General features: G+C 33.9%; 8 protein-coding genes across 8 annotated transcripts; 4 read left to right on the plus strand and 4 right to left on the minus strand.

Annotated features, from left to right (window-relative positions):
• Window positions 1-17: 17 nt before the first annotated feature.
• Window positions 18-1,999, plus strand: ASCRUDRAFT_75734 (Septin). Its single transcript, XM_020193196.1, has one exon. The coding sequence runs from the start codon at window positions 506-508 to the stop codon at window positions 1,862-1,864; it is 1,359 nt and encodes a 452-aa protein (XP_020047292.1). The 5' UTR covers window positions 18-505; the 3' UTR covers window positions 1,865-1,999.
• Window positions 1,970-3,431, minus strand: BET2 (Rab geranylgeranyltransferase BET2). Its single transcript, XM_020193197.1, has one exon. The coding sequence runs from the start codon at window positions 3,063-3,065 to the stop codon at window positions 2,082-2,084; it is 984 nt and encodes a 327-aa protein (XP_020047293.1). The 5' UTR covers window positions 3,066-3,431; the 3' UTR covers window positions 1,970-2,081.
• IWR1 (Iwr1p) lies at window positions 2,932-4,861 on the plus strand. The gene has a single exon (XM_020193198.1). The coding sequence runs from the start codon at window positions 3,181-3,183 to the stop codon at window positions 4,552-4,554; it is 1,374 nt and encodes a 457-aa protein (XP_020047294.1). The 5' UTR covers window positions 2,932-3,180; the 3' UTR covers window positions 4,555-4,861.
• Window positions 4,858-6,964, minus strand: SMF2 (divalent metal ion transporter SMF2). Its single transcript, XM_020193199.1, has one exon. The coding sequence runs from the start codon at window positions 6,895-6,897 to the stop codon at window positions 4,927-4,929; it is 1,971 nt and encodes a 656-aa protein (XP_020047295.1). The 5' UTR covers window positions 6,898-6,964; the 3' UTR covers window positions 4,858-4,926.
• A 1,661-nt stretch (window positions 6,965-8,625) lies between these two features.
• On the minus strand, window positions 8,626-9,615 carry ASCRUDRAFT_46194 (RNA-binding family protein; the record flags this gene model as incomplete). The annotated part of the gene is made up of 3 exons (XM_020191057.1): window positions 9,470-9,615; window positions 9,189-9,386; window positions 8,626-9,128 (listed from the first exon to the last, which is right to left on the minus strand). Coding segments are annotated over exons 1-3 (780 nt in total), but the record flags the coding sequence as incomplete, so codon positions are not given.
• A 257-nt stretch (window positions 9,616-9,872) lies between these two features.
• Window positions 9,873-11,657, plus strand: ASCRUDRAFT_91163 (SPRY-domain-containing protein; the record flags this gene model as incomplete). Its single annotated transcript, XM_020195072.1, has 2 exons — window positions 9,873-11,570; window positions 11,600-11,657. The coding sequence occupies exons 1-2, from the start codon at window positions 10,108-10,110 to the stop codon at window positions 11,655-11,657; spliced, it is 1,521 nt and encodes a 506-aa protein (XP_020047297.1). The 5' UTR covers window positions 9,873-10,107.
• A 1,509-nt stretch (window positions 11,658-13,166) lies between these two features.
• FOL1 (trifunctional dihydropteroate synthetase/dihydrohydroxymethylpterin pyrophosphokinase/dihydroneopterin aldolase FOL1) lies at window positions 13,167-15,608 on the minus strand (the record flags this gene model as incomplete). Its single annotated transcript, XM_020194536.1, has 1 exon — window positions 13,167-15,608. One exon carries the CDS (start codon window positions 15,606-15,608, stop codon window positions 13,167-13,169), a length of 2,442 nt encoding a protein of 813 aa, XP_020047298.1.
• Window positions 15,609-16,522: 914 nt separating this feature from the next.
• Window positions 16,523-18,439, plus strand: ASCRUDRAFT_80783 (uncharacterized protein; the record flags this gene model as incomplete). Its single annotated transcript, XM_020194537.1, has 1 exon — window positions 16,523-18,439. One exon carries the CDS (start codon window positions 16,523-16,525, stop codon window positions 18,437-18,439), a length of 1,917 nt encoding a protein of 638 aa, XP_020047299.1.
• Window positions 18,440-18,467: the final 28 nt, after the last annotated feature.

Raw genomic sequence — 18,467 nt, forward strand, 5'->3', positions numbered from 1 at the left:
CAAAACGGTAGTGCAAACTCCGCCACAGGCAGCGAAAGCGGCGAATGAGAGCAACGTAAAAGAACACAAAATACTCAAAAAATATACAGAGCATGCAAACAACAATCAAAGAACACTCAAGATGACCTTCACACAAAAACAGCTCAAATCCACAAAGCCTTCCTCTGCTGGAGTTTGAGTTGCTGCTTTTGTTGGTATAAGTTCTTGCTGGGCATCTGAACTGATTGCCATTGAGATCGATATCCACAACATATTCGTCGTCAACACTGGTTTTCTGACTGCAAAGACTACTGCAAAGACTACTGCTTGAACTAATTAGCTTTCTCAATATATCCAAAATGCCTTCGGCTTTCATTTGCGTTTGTTTTACTTTGTTGCTGGCGATGAGTCTGGTTTCTTCAGAAAGCCTCTCTTTTTGATTCCAAAAGCAAAAATGGTTATACTAATCTGTTTTATGGATGTCAAATGCTAATAGGTTTCCCCTGAGGAAGTTCGTCGTCGAAAAATGGTCAAAAAAGGATTGCAACTCAACATTATGGTGGTTGGCTACGAGGGAACCGGAAAATCAACTTTTATCAACAACTTATGCAACAAGATAGTCTTTCCAGAAAAAGAAGTTTCTTCTACTAATTTGATTGACTTTGATGGTATTGAAACACACAACAATGAAAGCGATAATGAAACTGGCAGCAATTGCTCGAATTTACCTCCAGTGTCATCTTCAAAACTCAAAGAAAGAGATATTGATATCAATAAATCCGACAGCATGTCTATTGATATCAACCAAATTGAGATTCACGAGAAAAATTCAACCCCCATCAATTTAAATGTCATCATTACCTCAAAGTTTGGATCAAATATCAATAACAAATTTACCAATTTGAAAATTGTCAACTTTTTAGAGTCTCAGTTTGATCTTATTCTCCAAGAAGAATTGAGAATTAAAAGAAATCCAAACTTGGTTGATCAAAGAGTTCATGTTGCTCTTTATTTTTTGACTAGTCCCATTTTAAAACAATTGGATTTGCAAGTTATAAATTCTTTAACAAGATTCACAAACGTCATTCCAGTGATTTCTAAAGCCGATTTATACACCGAACTGGAACTAATCAATTTCAAAAAACAGGTCTTATTTCAATTGAAAAAAAATAATATTCAAATTTTCAACTTCAATAATAATTACTACGATAGCGACAACAACACAAACCAATCAAACAGTGTTTACAACGATAGCGCTCAGGAAAATGACGAGTTGCAAAAATTGCTACCCTTTGCAATTGTCAGTAGCAACCACACAAAAGAAATTGATGGCATGGTTTACCATGTAAGAGAGTATCCCTGGGGCACTGTCAAAGTTGAGGACCCAAACTACAGTGACTTTTTGACTTTAAAGACTGTTTTATTTGGTTCTCATTTGCAAGAGTTTAAAGACATCACACATAACATTTTATATGAAAATTATCGTTCTCAAAAGCTATCAACAAATGGGGGTTTCATGCACCAAAATATTACAAATATTAACAATAACGATAATAATAACAACAACAACAACAACAACAACAACAACAACAACAACAATAATAATAATAATAATAATAATTCTCGCTTCCAAAAAATTGTTCCTCATCAAAATAATGATACAAATGCTTACATCAACAAAAAGAACATTGCCAAAGACCGCAATTATTCATATGATTACGAAAATGGTTCTCGTTTTGATACAGCCTCATCATCAATTATTCAATCAAATCAAGTTGTTGATCCAGATTTAATCAAAATTGACAGTTTTTCAAACGTAAATGACTCTTATAGTGAAAGAAGAAAAATGGCAATGGAAGATCAATTTAGCAAAATTTCTATCTAGGAAAAGTCCAGTATCAAACTATTTTCCTTTGCAATCTTCTAACTTTTTCTAATTTTATATTAATCTTTTTCTAATTTTATATTAATCTTTTTCTAATTTTATGTTCTTTTTCTAACTACTTTATTTAACTTTTCCAACATTTATACGTTCTACAAATGAAAATTAGATTGTTTTTATTATTTTTGTTATTATCATTATTATCATTAGACTATCAAGTTTACTCTGTATATGGCCATCTTCTAAATTTTTTGGTTATTTCAATTGGCATGCAATAAACTGGGTCAATTGCAACCAAATTCTCAAACTTCATTAAACTCAAACCTGCAATACCAAACAATGTATGGTAAACATCAACTTGGTTATCAGGCCTGTCACTGATTCCACCATTTTCTGAATCTTGAGAGTGTAGAATGAATTGCCTCAACTTCCTGTGATCAATCCAGCTCAATTTGTTTAAGATTGACAACGACGATAAAACCCACCAACTGTAACAAACATCTGGCAATTTTTCAGGTCTCCCATTCAATCCACCATTCGCAACTTGTCTTTCACTTAACCACCATCCAAGCAAATTCTGGTCATTGATCACATCCAATCTGTCCAATATTGCTAGTGTTCCAAGACACGTAAATACCTGAGCAGCATGAGACTCAGCTCCAGGAACCATTCCAAACCCACCATCAAAATTTTGGCAATCTTTAATAAAGCTCAAACTTGGCTCGACGACTTTCTTGGTCAACTTGCCTAAAATTGACAAACTAGATATAGCAGTGTAGATAAATCTTGTATCAATCTCTCCATACTTATCGCCCTGGAAAGAGCCATTCGGCAATTGCAATCCTATTATAAAATCAACAAGGTCGTTGATATCCTCTTCGTTCAAAACGTCCAACGAATCCAAAGTCGCCAATATCTGAATAGCAGATAATGTGGATAGCAAGTGTCCATCATGCTTGGGAAAAGCTCCAAATCCACCATTGACTGGATCTTTACAACTTAATACAAAGCTGATCACATCTTCTTTGTCAAGCGAGTTCTGAGAGCCCAATAGATACAAAGCTGTCAAGCCCCAGTAGAGCCCATTCATTCGTAGATGTTCAGTCAACCAGTACTCGTAGCTTTTGTCCTTGGTGTTGAGATTCACAATATACTGGATATGTTTCTCCTTGAAAAGCGTTAATTCGTGCTGTTGGTGTGCCATTGTAGGTTCTGATGCTGGCAATTAAGTGCAAACCACTTCTTCAACTACTCTTGTGTGGACAGGAGATTTGCACCAGAAAAAATCGGAGACTTTTTAGCTTTGCCTTCACTAACAGATGTGTCAAGTTTCAGCAAGCGATACTCATCAAACACTAACTGCAACCGAAGAAATGATCAAACCTGAGGACACCAGTTCTCTAAGTATCATCAAGATCAAAAGGAAAAGGACTGAGGACCCTTTGCAGGCATTGGTCATAGAAAACTCAAGACTCCTTAAGAAAACCAGAAGCTGTCTATTCAAATTGAAAAGGACTGACGAAGTTAGCCAAATCGATGTGGACAACGAAGATGAAAATATACTACAACCTGATATAAAATATGATGGAAATGGGTCATTAAATCTGGAAGGTCAAAAGGAAGAAAAGAAAGTATTCTTACTACCTCGAAAACGCAAAGAACTGGTTTTTACGCCAGTAAATCAGAACCACAAGCGATTCCAGTCAAGTTTTGTCACCAAGAGCAGTGAAACTACAGCTCAAAAAGATGTCTCTCAGATAGAGGAGGAAAAATTTGAAGTAGACGATATATTGTTGCAAATGGTTGATGAATGTTTGGCTCTTGAGAACCAAAAGAACCCATCAAGTGGAACTACTCACAAAGATATTCAAAATGGCAACAATAGCAGCAGCCCACTATTCTCTAGTAACCATAACTTGAAAACCAATGAGAATAACAATGAACAAAGCAGTACTTATGTTTATGATGTGTATGAATTCACTAACTCCACAGACCAGTTGTTGAATTATTCCTCTGTATCTCAAGATATGCAGACCACCTCTAAAATAGACTTATCTCGAATTGGTTATATCAGATTTGAAGATGAAGAACTAATAAGTCTATTGGATCAGGAAGATGAAAATGATTCTGAAAACTTGAATAACATGACTGATGATGAGGATTCAAATGCTGAAGACTTTTACAAGAACGATTATCCAGACAATGAAGACGATGATAACTCAATAATTTTCAATTCAAATGATTACGACTACAATGAATACGACTACGACTATGGGTATGAATACGATGATAATAGATTTAATGAATACGGAAACCATCGGCTCGAAACTAGTTATTCAACCTCAGAAGACAACAAAGAATATGTTGATGATATTGAAGATAATAATCAGCAAGGCGATTTAAAATTCAAAGATATAGAGTCTATTTATAAAACTTTCAATAAAAACCATAAGAATTTGGTTACCACTTTATCCCATTTGAGTCTGAATGAAGATAGAATTGCAGATGATTCAGTTAGTCGTGGGGATGATGATGATTATTATCATTCGAATGAATCAAATGACGACAACGATTCAGAGATATTCAAAAGAAATTACTTTGCTCCGGGCGATAGAGATGATCCAAGGGCAATGCACAGAGACAAAATTTTTGGCAAGCTACAAAAACAAATTGACAAAAATAAGAAAAAATAATGATTTATTAAGATTAACCCAAAAAAAATTGTTTTCTAATGTATTATCTGTAAAAAAAAAGGCTATGGTCAGAATAGGAATGTAATAGGAAGGATAGAATAAAGAACTGAAAGAATAATTGAATTGGTTTAATAATAGTCGTATAGATATAATTAACAAACAAAAGAGATAAAAACAAATCTAAAAAAAATACAACTACTCAAGATGGAGATAGAAGAAAAAAAGAGAAAAAATCACAAAGAAGAATAGATGCAGATGTGTTTAGAAGCAAAAACTAAAAAATTTCAAAACAGCTAAAACAAAGATAAAATAAAATAAAATAAAATAAAATAAAATAAAAATAAAAATAAAAATAATATAGAATTAAAATTTTCAGATTCGAACATCTTTACCCAAAATAAAACTGAATAGAAGGTAGATATTCAATGAGGTTATAAACAACCAAATTATGACAGATATTATGTTAGTCAACAAACTATTGCTCATATCTTTATAACCAATTATTTGATTATCATTTTCAATATTGTTTAGTAAGCGATTTGAGTCAGAAACATCGGATTCATTATCAGATTCGTTGTGAGATTCACTGTTGTTGATGACAGATAACCTTATTGACTCATTAGAATCATTATCATTTCTTGTTATTGGCACTCTCATAGTTTTTTTATTTGCTGTAAAATAAATTAATGGGGCAGACACAATGGGTAATAATAAACTCAACAAAACTTGAGAAAAATTTAAAGCATTTGATAAACCTGACCTGCCAGTTATTAAAACTAGCAAAAAACAGGGAATAATGGCAATTGATCTTGTTATCAATCTTCTCAAAGCTGGAGGAAAAGACCAATTTAAAAAGCCTTCCGAAACCATTTGCCCAGCTAGAGTACAAACAATTCCAGCAGATTGACCAGAAAACAATAAAGCAAGAGCAAATACAAAGCCAGCGGTCTTTGATAAATTTGTACATAACAACTCATAGATGGAAAACAAATCGGCACTATCTGCAATTGAGGGATCATTGCTATTATGAGTATCAGCTAAAGTTGCACCAGCAACTATTAAGATTGAAGAATTGACAAACAATGCAACAGTCAATAACGAAATAATTAATTCAGTTATGCTATAGATAATTGTATCATTTATGGCGTTCATTGAGGGTCTATAATTTTCATCTAATTCATCATTATCATAAGAGAATTGAGAGGGAGGGGCATAATTATTGTTTTTAATGTCATAATCCTTTAGACGTGCTTGAACTAGACCAGAGCCTAGATATAAGGAGTGAGGCATGACAGTTGCACCCAAGATCGCCAAACTCAAGTAAAGACCATCACCATGAAGTATGATTTTTGAAGGCAAAAATCCCTCGAATAATTCCTTGACTGAAGTGATTGAACTAGAGACATCAAACAATTCCACTGTAAAGCACACTACAGTTGATATGACTAGGAATGTTACAAAAAATTCGAAAATTCTTATGATGAACAAAGGGCCATTGGGTTTATACGCCAATAAAACAATCAACACATCAATAATTGTTAATAGAACTCCGATGATCAAAGGTATATTGAAAAGAATATTCAAGGCAATCGCAGTACCAACCACTTCAGCTAGATCAGTTGCGATTATTGCCAACTCTGTTAAAACATAAACAAATATATTTAAATAAAATGGTAGATTCAATTTACACAATTGAGCTAAATTTAGACCAGTTATAGCTCCTAGTTTACATGACAAACTTTGTAAAAAAATAGCCATTATATTTGATAATAGTACGGAAAACAAGAGTTTATATTTGAAATGAGCACCAGCAGCCACAGCTGTTGAATAATTGCCTGGATCCATGTATGCAACAGACACCATGATTCCTGGGCCAATGAATTTTATATATTTCTTGACAACTTTCAAAATATTGGAAACAAAGACAATGAATTTGCTGCTGGAAAAAAAATTGGGTGTGGACTTGCTTGAGTTTTCAATATCACTGTGACCCATCAATGGGTCATTTGGACTCTCGTTATCATTATTGTTGATGTTGTGGCTATTGTTAGAGCTGTTGTTCAAGGTGTTTGATGAGGTGGATAAGTTGCCCAAAGCCTGCCGGATTTCTTTATAATAATTTGCATTGCGATTGTTGTTAGTCATTTCTTCATTAATCTCACTATTGAGGTTGTTTTTGTTATGGTTGGTGTTATTGACAAAAGTTGGGTTGTTCGGAGTATTTTGGATGTGGGAGTTTATATTTAGATTTTGAATACGTTGACATTCAAGGGAACTTTTAATAGACAAGGCTGGAGAGGTGGGCTTGATCGTAGATTCAGCATCAAATGTAGGATTGTTCATTGCTCAGAAGTTGTAATGTAGTTTATAGCACCAGAAACACACACCATCAACACAAATAGCATCAGAAGAAGCGACTCAGAGGACAAAACACCAACAAAAAGAACGCAAATCCCCAAAATGGAATTTCGCACCAAAAAACTGGTCACATGACACATTTCCCAAAAGAGCAATTTCTGGAAACAGATATAATAAAATCGAGCTGTCTGTTTCTTTTGAGGATTGTGTATTAGATCTATATGCTACAAAGCTACAAAACTTCTATGGAGTCTCTATATAACTACAAGTAAAAACGACTTCAATTGCGCAAGAGAATTGAATGAGGACTTTTCTTCATATGTAAACAAGGAGGTGAGCTATACTTACCACGTTTAACTCAATTCAACCTGGAAAATTTGAAAAAACCAAAAACAGTTCGGGGAGATGTTTGTTCCTGCGCATTCTTTTTTTCCATTGATTGATGTGGATATAAAAAACCCAATTAAATCTCTAGTCATACTGGCAGACAAAAAGTCAACTTACCCAATTAATAGCTTATAAAGCTATCCAATAAATTGTGCAAAAGAAGGGAATTCGTCTGAATATATCCACGTTGTTTTAATATCAATTTTATTGAAAAAACAATAAAAAACCCTGTTTATATGCTGATTGGAGCACTTCTGATTGAAATGGAGTACTTCTGATCCATGCAGTTGAAAATATTTTTATGCTGGAGCTTCATTGAGTAACCCAAGGATACATAAATCTTATGCTGAAGTATAAAAATAATAGTTTTAAACTCAACAACTCAACTCATATATATATGATATTCTATCGAATTTAAATTCAAGTTCTGTGTGTTTTGAGTCAAATAGTATGATTTCAAAGTGGATATGGTTCTAGATAATCTTAAACAATAAATGTATAAGAGAGGAAAAAATTAATATCACCAAGGATAAAATTAATTTTTTTTTTCAACAGGACTCTTTTTTTTTATTTTTTCATGTTATAGGGAAAAAAGGAAACAAAAATATACACTTAAATAAATCAAAGGGATTGATACAAAATAATACTAATAGCAACAAAACACAAGAAATAAAACAAAAAAACAATACACATCAGTAGAAATAAATAATAATTGAGGATAATATTCTTTAATCATTCACTCTTGTTCTATTATTCTTCTAACATATGCCGTTTATTCACTCAATACCAATTCTTTCTCTTTCTTAGACCATTTAAAAATACAAACACGCACACACACACACACAATAAGACTTTCCAATTCTTATTCCAATCCTCTTTTCACTTTTTTGCTAATCTTATTATTATATTTCTTCATTTTTATTTTTTTTTTTCTTGTGTGCATTCAAAATTAATAAAACCGTATTGAACCGATGTTTTAATGAACCTTAAGGGAAAGGGAAGAGGTGATGTTGATGGATAATAGATAATTAAAATAAAATAGAATCAAAGATATGGATATAGAGTTTGAAGAAACTCAAACAATAATAATCAAATTCGGGATAGGGATAAACAATGTTACTAGTACAAATATGGATAAGGTTATGATATATTAGGATATATTAGGATAAAATATGATTGGAAATAAAATTCAAAACTCATTCTTCAGTTGATTGTCTTCAAAAACCAATAATTTGATTGACATTAATGTGGGATTTAGTAATGATCACGTCTTGGAGAGGTATCACGTCTGGATGGGCCATCATGATAACCACCAGATCTACCATCATCATAATTTCTTGATCTGTATCCAGATTCGTCATTTCTGTAGCCTCCACGACCACCTCTGAAGCCACCGCCTCTTTCTCTGAAACCACCACGGCCACCTCTGAAATCACCACGACCTCCTCTGAAGCCACCACGACCTCTGAAATCATCTCTTCCTCTGAAGCCTCCACGACCTCTGAAACCACCTCTGAAGCCACCACCACGGCCACCAAAACCTCTGGGATGAAATCCACCTCTGCCTCTGAATCTTCTTGGAGGAGGAGGGACAAACTCTGAGGTATCTTCTTCAGCTTCTAAGGTTGTGTCCTCATACTCATGACCATTGCAAGATTGAATGGCTTTTTCTAAATCGTCTTTGGAATTGAACTCCATGCTGGCAACAGGATCATCGTGGTCGACATTGACAAAGTTGGCAACAACGCCTGCAACATCCCGGACCAAGTCTTTGACTTGTTGCCATTGGAAGGATTCAGGAATGTTTCTTATAACCATTCTGTAAGTTCCTCTTGGAGGTCTGTCGGCATATGGAATTGGATTTTCATTCGAATCAGGATTGCCTCCACCAATTGGTGGTGCTGGTCTTTCCTTAGCAAAATCTATACCAATAACTGAACCATTGATCTCAACGCCGGCAATCTCGTCGTGAGCTTGAGCAGCATGTTCCGGGTTTTTGTATTCAACAAAGGCATAACCTTCCATGACTTTAACGTCAGTCAACTCACCAATGGTTTGAAAGTTTTCCTCCAATTCTTGCACAGTAGCTGTCAATTAAAAAAAAAAAGCATAAAAAAATTCAGTTAGTATGGTGTTGATTAGAACAAACGGCAAAACAGTGGTTACATACTTCCAGGAACGACGTTTCTGATATACAAACGAGTGCTTGAGTAGGCAATGTTGTCCTCATGTAAGTGGTCGTCAGACATTGTTAAAAGCAAATGTGTGGATAGAAGAAGGGAAACTGGATTGAAATTACAACGCACTCAAATGGAAAGAAAGCGAGGTGGATGAAAAACCAGTCTGTCTTTTCCTTATTTATCTGAAAATTTTTCGTTTTCCTTCAACCGCGGACGGAGTACAATCCGAGAACGGGGGCACACATCTGGTGCGCGGATGCGGCACGGAACGCTCAGGAGGCGCTGCGGACGTGTTGACGGATGCGGAAGACAGCGGATGGGCGCTGTTTGCTTTTTTGGTGAGAACATCGCTGGACGAAATCAGATGGAGAAAGCAGTCTAGTTGAAGATGTTTTGAAGTGCACCAGAACCATTGGTGATTGATCAGTGCTGTGTCTTGCTCGAGTCCTGTGTCTGCTTTCTTCTGAGACCCTGCTATGAAATAGTAGAGCTGTCTGCTTCCCAGTCTCTCCCTTCGATCTACTATATATTCTACAAACTAGCCTTTTACCCCAACTCATCCAACTTGTGACACAAGATTAGGATAAATACTGTCTCTGATTCACAGTCTGGATCTTTCTAGCCCAGAATGGTCAACATAACATCCAAACTAACTGCGATCTTCAGCAAAAATGATGGTCAAAGCCGAAATAAAAATGAGGGTACCTTATCGTACTTTCAAGTGATGGAGAACAAACAAAATATCAATCCTAATGATCTCCATGCTGATCTGACTAGCAGTAACATTGCCAACAAAATTGATCAAAATATCTACCATGATAGCTCCTACAACCACCACAATCTTAATAACAACCTAAATGCTGATTACACTGATTTTTCAACTATACCAATTCAGCCACCAAACAATGGAAACAATGGAAATAATGACAATTTGAACCTACCTCTAATCATAGCTTTATCATCGAGTTTTGGGGCAATATTAATAGCATTCATTATTCTAATCATATACTTCATCTGGCTATATATCAACTCCTCCTTTAATTTCAACAATTCCGATGGCAGCTCTAGCTCCAACGATTATTCTACAACCAGTTTTGTCATACCAAATGAATACGATGATGAAGAGAACATCTCTCAACAAGAAAATTTATACCTAAGTGAGCTTAGTGATGTCGATTTGAACTATTACAATAGTTCCAAAATCTTCCAAAAATTTAACCCCCCAACGATTGTATCTTATAATTCAAGTCTCACCGATAATGAATATAGATCAATAATCGATAGAGGTTTAGAGGCCTTTTATTTTGAAAATTCAACCACAAATGATTTAGATGATCTATTCAATAATACCAGCTCGAACCAAAACCAGATCTCAAACAGCAACCTAAATAACACCAACTCTAACTCACCAAGCAACAATGATATAAATTTTATAGTCCATGATAAAACAGAAATAACATTTTTGAATGATACCCCAAGCTGTGTCCAATTGAATTTACCACTACCAGTCAAAGAAAGAGGCGAGCATGGTGTCTTGTATTTTGAAACAAAAATATTCAAATTGAAAAAAAATTCAGTAATTTCAATTGGCTTAATAACAAAACCATACCCAAACTTCAGACTCCCTGGCTACAACAAGTTTTCGGTGGCCTATGAATCTTCTGGAATTGCAAGAATCAATCAGCCTTTCAATAACGCTCCAAACATTTTACCTCCCTTAGAAGAAGGTGATGTGGTTGGAATAGGATTCAAACCAAGATTGGGCACAGTATTTTTTACAAGAAATGGTAAAAAACTATTTGAAATTATCCACAACATGAGGATCACTCTCTATCCTGCCATTGGTTCCTATAATGGAACTGGTAACCAAGTAAACGTTAACTTGGGAAAATACGGCTTTGTATTTATTGAGGCAAATGTTAAAAGATGGTGGTTTGCTCCTCCAAATGGTGTAATCGGTGCTCCTCCGGCATATGGTGATGATAACTTGAAATACGTTGTAGTCGAAAGAGGCGAAATACTACCACCTGAATATCCCTATGATGAAGAAACCTTTTTTGGTCCAAAAGCACTATTGCTGCAAAATCGAAAGTATCATCACAAAATTCCAAAAAACAAAGAAAAGCAAAAATTATTAAACCCAATGAATTCAAAAATTGTAAACTACTCATCAAGTAGTGATTTCAATATAAATGATAATACCTATACCAATTTTACCAGAACAAATTACCAATTTGGCCAACTACCAGCCTCAAGACCTCCATCTTATAAAGAACCCTCCCAATCTCCACGATCCTCGAGATCCTCAACATTAATGAATACGAGTGCTGTAGTGGACACAAATTCAATCCCAAAGTCCAATTCAAACTTTCTTTTGAATATTGATGCTCAAGAATCAAAAAGGAATCTTGCTAGTTTAAATAAAACAGATTTTATCCAGAATTCTGAAACTCCTGATAGCCATTTGGAATTAAGAGAACGATTATACGAAAGAAGATCAAGCAAATTTGGTAGTAATGATAACGATATTCTAGATTTGAATTTATTTTTGAATAAGAACAATAAAAATATTATTGACAATGTCGGAACAAGCAAAAAAACTTTTGGCGATGATCAGTTTGAGAACTTTTCTGTAAAGTCTAACGGAAATTTATCTAATTCTTTTAAAGAGATAATTTCGGTCCAGCCAAAACCTCTTAATCATGAGTTTTTGATTAAATCCAATAATAATTCACAAAGCATAAATAAAAACACCTCTAGTGATAGCACTTATAAAATTGATAACATTAACAGTGATTCTACTATAAATCACAGCCCTAATACTAATACTGGCAGTAGTAAGGATAGTAGAAAAACCAACACCAACATTGGATCCCACGATTTGTCACAAACTAGTATTGATGAAGAAACTGAACAAACTCTGGATACTGTTGAGGGCCCTAGTTTACTTGAATCTTTTCGTGCAAATATTGATTCTACGTCATTGAACAATGAACCAAGTGATAATGATCTTGTTTTTGATCTTGAAAGTCAGCTGTTATTACCATCTAATAATTCAGGAAATAACACTATAAATGAAGACCAAACAAATTCCAAAGATGCGCCAAATGTTAGTCAAAATAACAGCAAATCTAGGAATAGAAAAAGAAAAAAATCCAAAAACAAAAGAACAAAAAAGTCAAAAAAATAGAACTGGATTATATTTTTCTTATTTGATGGTTCAAGGATTACAGTAAATTATTTTTTTTTATTTTATTATCTAATTTCATAATGAGGTCAAAACTAAGGTTTGAAATTTAATCACAATCAACCTTTTATTGTTTTGATTTCTGGGGAATTGAAATTCAAATTATAAATGTATTTCGTATTATGTAGTTGCTAATTATTAATTGTCTTTTTTTATTTATTATTTTATTTTAAGTTTTGAATTTGAATTTGTTGTTTTATTTTTAATTTTATTTAGCAGTATATTCAGTTTCATGTTGGTTTTCTTTATATATTTTTATTTTTTTATTTTTGATCTTTATTATGATTCATATTTTTTTTTAAACAAGCGTTGTAGTGTAACTTTATATATAAATATTATTCCTACATTATCAGTAATTGCTATCTAGTTTTCTGAATGTAGTTGATTTGTTAAGAATATCTGAGTGGATTTTTCAGAGATAATATAAGAGCAGTGATCTGTTAAAGGATATTTTTGTAAATCGCATCACCCATTAAACAAATTGTCTTTATTGATTCCACATCATGAACTCTGATGATATCACTTTGAAACCCAATGCATGCCATAACAGTGGCAGCAGTTCCTAAAAGTCGTCCATTTGATATATCCTCGTTGGTTATAGTTCCAATGAATCTTTTTCGGCTTGTTCCTAATAGTATTGGCAAATTCTTGAAAGAAATGAATTCGTTTCCATCCAAGTTTTCCTTGTTTTTTAGTGTCAAGGAATAATTTTTGATTGATGGAATTGCTCTCATGATGGACAAGTTCTGTTTAAGATTTTTAGCAAAACCAATTCCGGGGTCTAAAATAATTTGCCATTTTTTAACACCAACTTTATATGCCTTAAGAAGTGCCAAAGATAATTCTTTACAAATTGCATCACTTAAAATTTTTTCTTCTTCGATGAGATTGGACTGGTGTTCTGAGGATGGATGTTCAATAATCATGGGATCACTATTTTTTGTGTATGTATCCAACTTGCTCATCTCATCTGGCTTGCCTTTCGTGTGTCCTATTATATAAGGTACACCGGTTTCTTTGACAACATTAAACATCTGATCATCAAATTGACCCATAGAGATATCATTAATTATATCAGCACCAGCTTGAACTGATTTCAAGGCAACTTCAGCGCGAAAGGTGTCAATGCTTATCAAAACATTTCTGACTTTTTCATCTTTAGATAATCTAATTGCTTCAATTAGAGGTAACACTCTGTTTAACTCTTCATCAGGAGCAACAAATTTTGAGCCTGGTCTAGTTGAGCAGCCGCCAATATCAATAATGTCTACTCCACTATAGACCATATTTTCAACGTTTTTGAATGATTTTTCTAACTGTAAATTCAAGCCAGCATCGGAGAATGAATCAGGAGTGGTATTGATGATGCCCATTATCAACGTTTTGTTTTCATTTGTGTTGAAGTTGAAAGATAAGAATTTTTTATGGTCATATCTTGGAAAGGGTATGATATTAATTAAATCCTCATTTTCAGAAAACTGTTTATTTAAGGTTGAAGAACGTAAAGTATTTAAGTGAGAATGAATAGATTTTTTGGTAACGGGATGAAGAAAAGTAGGATCAGCAATTTCCAGTAATGGTTTTAGAACAAATAATCTTTCAAGCATTCTTGGATGAGGAAGAATTAAATGATCAAGGCTTTTATTTTCATGAGTAATCTCATTGTGATTATCAAAAACTAATTCATCATACAATAAGATATCCAAATCGATTGATCTTGGACCGTTGTCAAAATATTTGACCCTTTGTAAGATATCGTACTCAATTTTCTTGAGAAAATGTAGCAAATGTAATGGTGATAATTTTGTTTTTATCTTCACAGCACCATTGATGAAAGATGGTTGATCAAGGTAATACATGGGATTTGTTTTGTATAAACTTGACAAACTGATGATTTGAGCTTGTGATTGCAAGTGTTGTAATGCAATTAATATATTTTGCACTTGGTTGCCTTGATTTGAGCCAAATGATATGTAGACAGTATGATCGAGGAAATTGTTGGTTTTATTGGTATCATTAATTTTCAGGTTATTGATATTTGTAGCAATGATATTAGAAGGTGTAGTATGTTGAGCATTTTGGATCGTATTGAAATTTTTTATACTATTTGAGGGCAAGGATCTTTTGATTTCAATGCCAACTGAGTCTGAGTGACATATAGCGTTTAATTTTGATAGGTTAATTTTACAATCTAAATTAAAAGTGTTTAGTAAAATCAGAGAGATTGAGTAAATTAGAGCTTCAATTGTGATGAAAAATGAATCATTTTCAACATAGTTGATAATTTTGTTTAATATTATTGACAAAGAGTATTCTTTTGATGATTTTTGAGATAAGTTTCTTTGAAATAAGAACTGGTTCAAGTCAAGTGAAAAATCTAAAGATACGTATTGTTTTTGAATTCTTTCAAAGTCATAATAACCAATTAAAGTTAATAGTTTTAGACCATTAATAATTACAGTATTGTTATTGAGCAGAGAAGTAGTTGGAACCATCGGTTTATTCAAGACTATTTGCAAATTATGTGGTCTTATTAATGAATGAAAAGAAGTCAATTTGAACTCGATGGACGAGCAAGAATTTGAGTTTAGATTTGAATTTTTCTGATGAATTACATTAGAAGAAAGTTTACTTAATAGGTCGAATTCATCAATAAAAGAAGATTCTGAATTCTGATTAAAGTAGTTCAAAATGTTATTTGAGATAATAGCATAATCAATTGATTTGGATAAGTCGTCATTTTTACCACTTTCGTTGATGTTTGTAGAAATTTGCAAAGATAGTTTGAAAGGTAAATTCGCTTTTTTATTCCATGAATCGTTCTCGATATTTGCATTGAAACTCAAATTGTTGACAAATATTTTATCAGCACTGGTGTTCATTCGTGAATGAATATAGTTTGGATTATTTTTTTGAATGTTGTTGATGCTATCTCTAGTTGAATACAGTCGAAGAGATGGACGAGGTGGAAAGAAAATAGGACAGTGAATTAAATGCAGTGATGAGAGCTTCGGAAATGGATTTAGAGAAGTTTTCAATATCAATTTATTTAAGTTTCTCATTGGAAATTCAAGGTTTCTTATATCAAAACGATTTTTGAATTCTGGAGTGGTGATAAATTAAAATTTAGATGATATTTTACAAATTCGGAGAAGGTTGAAAAAATTTTTAAATTAGGTTTTCTTCCTACATTTTTCAGATAGTTAAACTCGAAGTTAGGTGGTCATTGCAAATCAAGACAACAGAGGAACAATAGGACTTGGAGCGACTTGGAGCATTTTATTCAACGAGAAGGTGCTATTGGCGATGAAGGAAGAAGTAAAGCATAGGCAGATAGTAAAACAGTAGTAGCACTCTACAGCCTCGCAAGAGAAAAGAACAAAGTGGGCACAACAACACAAGTATTGTCAGAATTAGCGGTAGTGATTTGTAGCCGATAGAGCATAGTAGAAAAGAGGGTTGAGCAGTGCTTGGTGGATGAAATGGTGTTTGGTGAAGAGGTTGTTGAGTAGATTGAGAACAAACACCTGAGAGCTCTGTTGTTTTGTTCAGCAGTATCTGATGGAGTTGATTCACTAAAGGAACGTTGTTTTTGGGTGCGAAGATGCAAAAACACCAAAATCCTTTGGCGAGCCCCGAGAAAACGCTGCTTTTTCTGTGAAAACAGGCAAAATGAGAAAACTTGGCAGATGGTTCCCTTCAAAATCACGGGAAAAATAATGTAGTGGTTTATAAGTGGATTCTTGTGAGCATTTTTCCTCAGAAAACAAAATCAGACACTTGCATCCATTTTAATATGCCCCGATACTTTCAACATAAGAGTGAGAGCCGAGAAAGAGGATATAGGAGCAGATACGATCAGTCCAATCAGTATAAGCGAAGGAAACAGGATGATAGACAGGGTAGAAGAGGTGAGCATAAGCCGGTGAATAGATACAGGGTCAGATGCGAAGATGGCGATGGCGATGGCGATGGCGACAAACAACAGGACACTGAGAAGTTAACACTATTAGACTGGTTGATTGATGAGGATTTATTTGAGATTCGGCAGTTTTTTTTGAACTCGATATTGAAGATTAAAAACAAAAGATACAATTCAAATGATTACTTGAATTTTTTGGTGTCGTTGAGGTTTCACGAGTTTTTAATATTCGATGACAATATGAGCGATATCGTTTTGATTCTAAATTTTTTCACCCTAAAGAAAAATTTAAATCTCATCAATTGGTTCAAAAGGTTGTCAAAATTTGATTTAACGGATTTGGTCAACGATTTAAATATAAAACTAAGCCTAATTAACAATGTGATAACAAATAACAGTACAAAGAACAAGGGCTTTATCAAGCCGGTAATTATTGATAGATTGATTGAAATTTTGAAACTCTTTGAAATCTTCCTGTTTCAATTGGTCAATATCCATTTGTATTATAATAATAATTACTACTCAAACAATAATATCACTGCCACTAGCAATAATAGTAATAATAGTAATAATAGTAATAACAATGGAAACTATAAAGTTTACAAGGTGTATGAAAACACTGGTAAAAACGAGGACAACGAGGAGTTCAAGCGAATTATCAAGAATAAAAATTTACCCGAGTTAATTGAGTTGAACAAAGAAATTGATAAGACTTTAAGAGCAACTGAAGATGAAAAGGAAAAAGAAGAAAAAGAGAAAAAAGAGGAAAAAGAGGAAAACGAAGAAAACGAGGATGATTTATACAAATTCTGGAGAAACTTGAAGAAGTTGGTCAACTTCAAAATAAACGATTTCAAGTTGTTGAATTTCCAAAAGGAGTTGTTTCAAATCATTGATGTGCTAAGCGCCGAGAGCGAAAAGGAAGTCGAGAACGCTCCAGACTCTGCTGCAAAAGACGAAATGGGCGCTGAGAAGGACCACAAAGCCCAGGCCCAAGAGAAAGAGAAGGAAAAGGAGGCAAAAGCACAGCGAGAACACAAACACGCGAAGGACCTGAGGGAGAACAACATCGAGTACTACAAAAATAGCAACAAGAAGCTCACTCTCGACCGCCGCAACATCTTGAAGGACTTGTCGCCTCCAAACCACGCTCACAACGCCGTCAAGCCTAAGTACCAGTCCCTCATCTACTTGGACTACGACTGGAACACCTACAACAAGGCCCACTACAACTTGATGAACAATAACCCTCCTCCCAAGTACATCAATGGCTACTCTTTCAGAATTTTCTATCCCAACTTGAAGAAAAACCAAATCCCCTCTTTCAAGTTGATTTCCATTGCAGGCGACTCTCCAAAGGACCAGGTAAATGATAAAACCAGTGCCAAGAAGGTAGGTGGCGACAAAGAGGAAAATGACGACGAGTTTCTTAAGAAATACTCTAGGGTTGGTGATCAAACCTGTATCATTAAATTCTATGTCATCACATTGGATTCTCCTTATGATTCACTTCCAAATGCCAAATCAAATCCCCAATTGAACATTAATCTGAATTCAAACAATCATTATCAGAAAAAAAACGAATATCAAAGAGTGAAATTCTTCCAGCCCAAAAAATTTAAAATTGATTATCAGTTGTTAAACTATGATAAGTTCACCAATTACGATGAAATATCTTTTAAAATTGTCAAAAGAGAATGGGACAAGTCCAGTCATTTTTTTACAAGTAAATTTGAAAATAACATATTGGAGTTATCATTTAAATTTAAAAAAATCTATTATAAGAAATGAGATGTTAAAGAAAAAAAAATGAGAGATT

This window comes from Ascoidea rubescens (genome assembly GCF_001661345.1).
Source record: "Ascoidea rubescens DSM 1968 unplaced genomic scaffold ASCRUscaffold_6, whole genome shotgun sequence".
Classification (NCBI taxonomy): Eukaryota; Fungi; Ascomycota; class Saccharomycetes; order Ascoideales; family Ascoideaceae; genus Ascoidea; species Ascoidea rubescens.

Excerpts from the sequence above, each read along its gene's own strand:
- ASCRUDRAFT_75734 (XM_020193196.1), top strand. The coding sequence starts at position 506 with ATGGTCAAAAAAGGATTGCAACTCAACATTATGGTGGTTGGCTACGAG.
- BET2 (XM_020193197.1), bottom strand. The coding sequence starts at position 3,065 with ATGGCACACCAACAGCACGAATTAACGCTTTTCAAGGAGAAACATATC.
- IWR1 (XM_020193198.1), top strand. The coding sequence starts at position 3,181 with ATGTGTCAAGTTTCAGCAAGCGATACTCATCAAACACTAACTGCAACC.
- SMF2 (XM_020193199.1), bottom strand. The coding sequence starts at position 6,897 with ATGAACAATCCTACATTTGATGCTGAATCTACGATCAAGCCCACCTCT.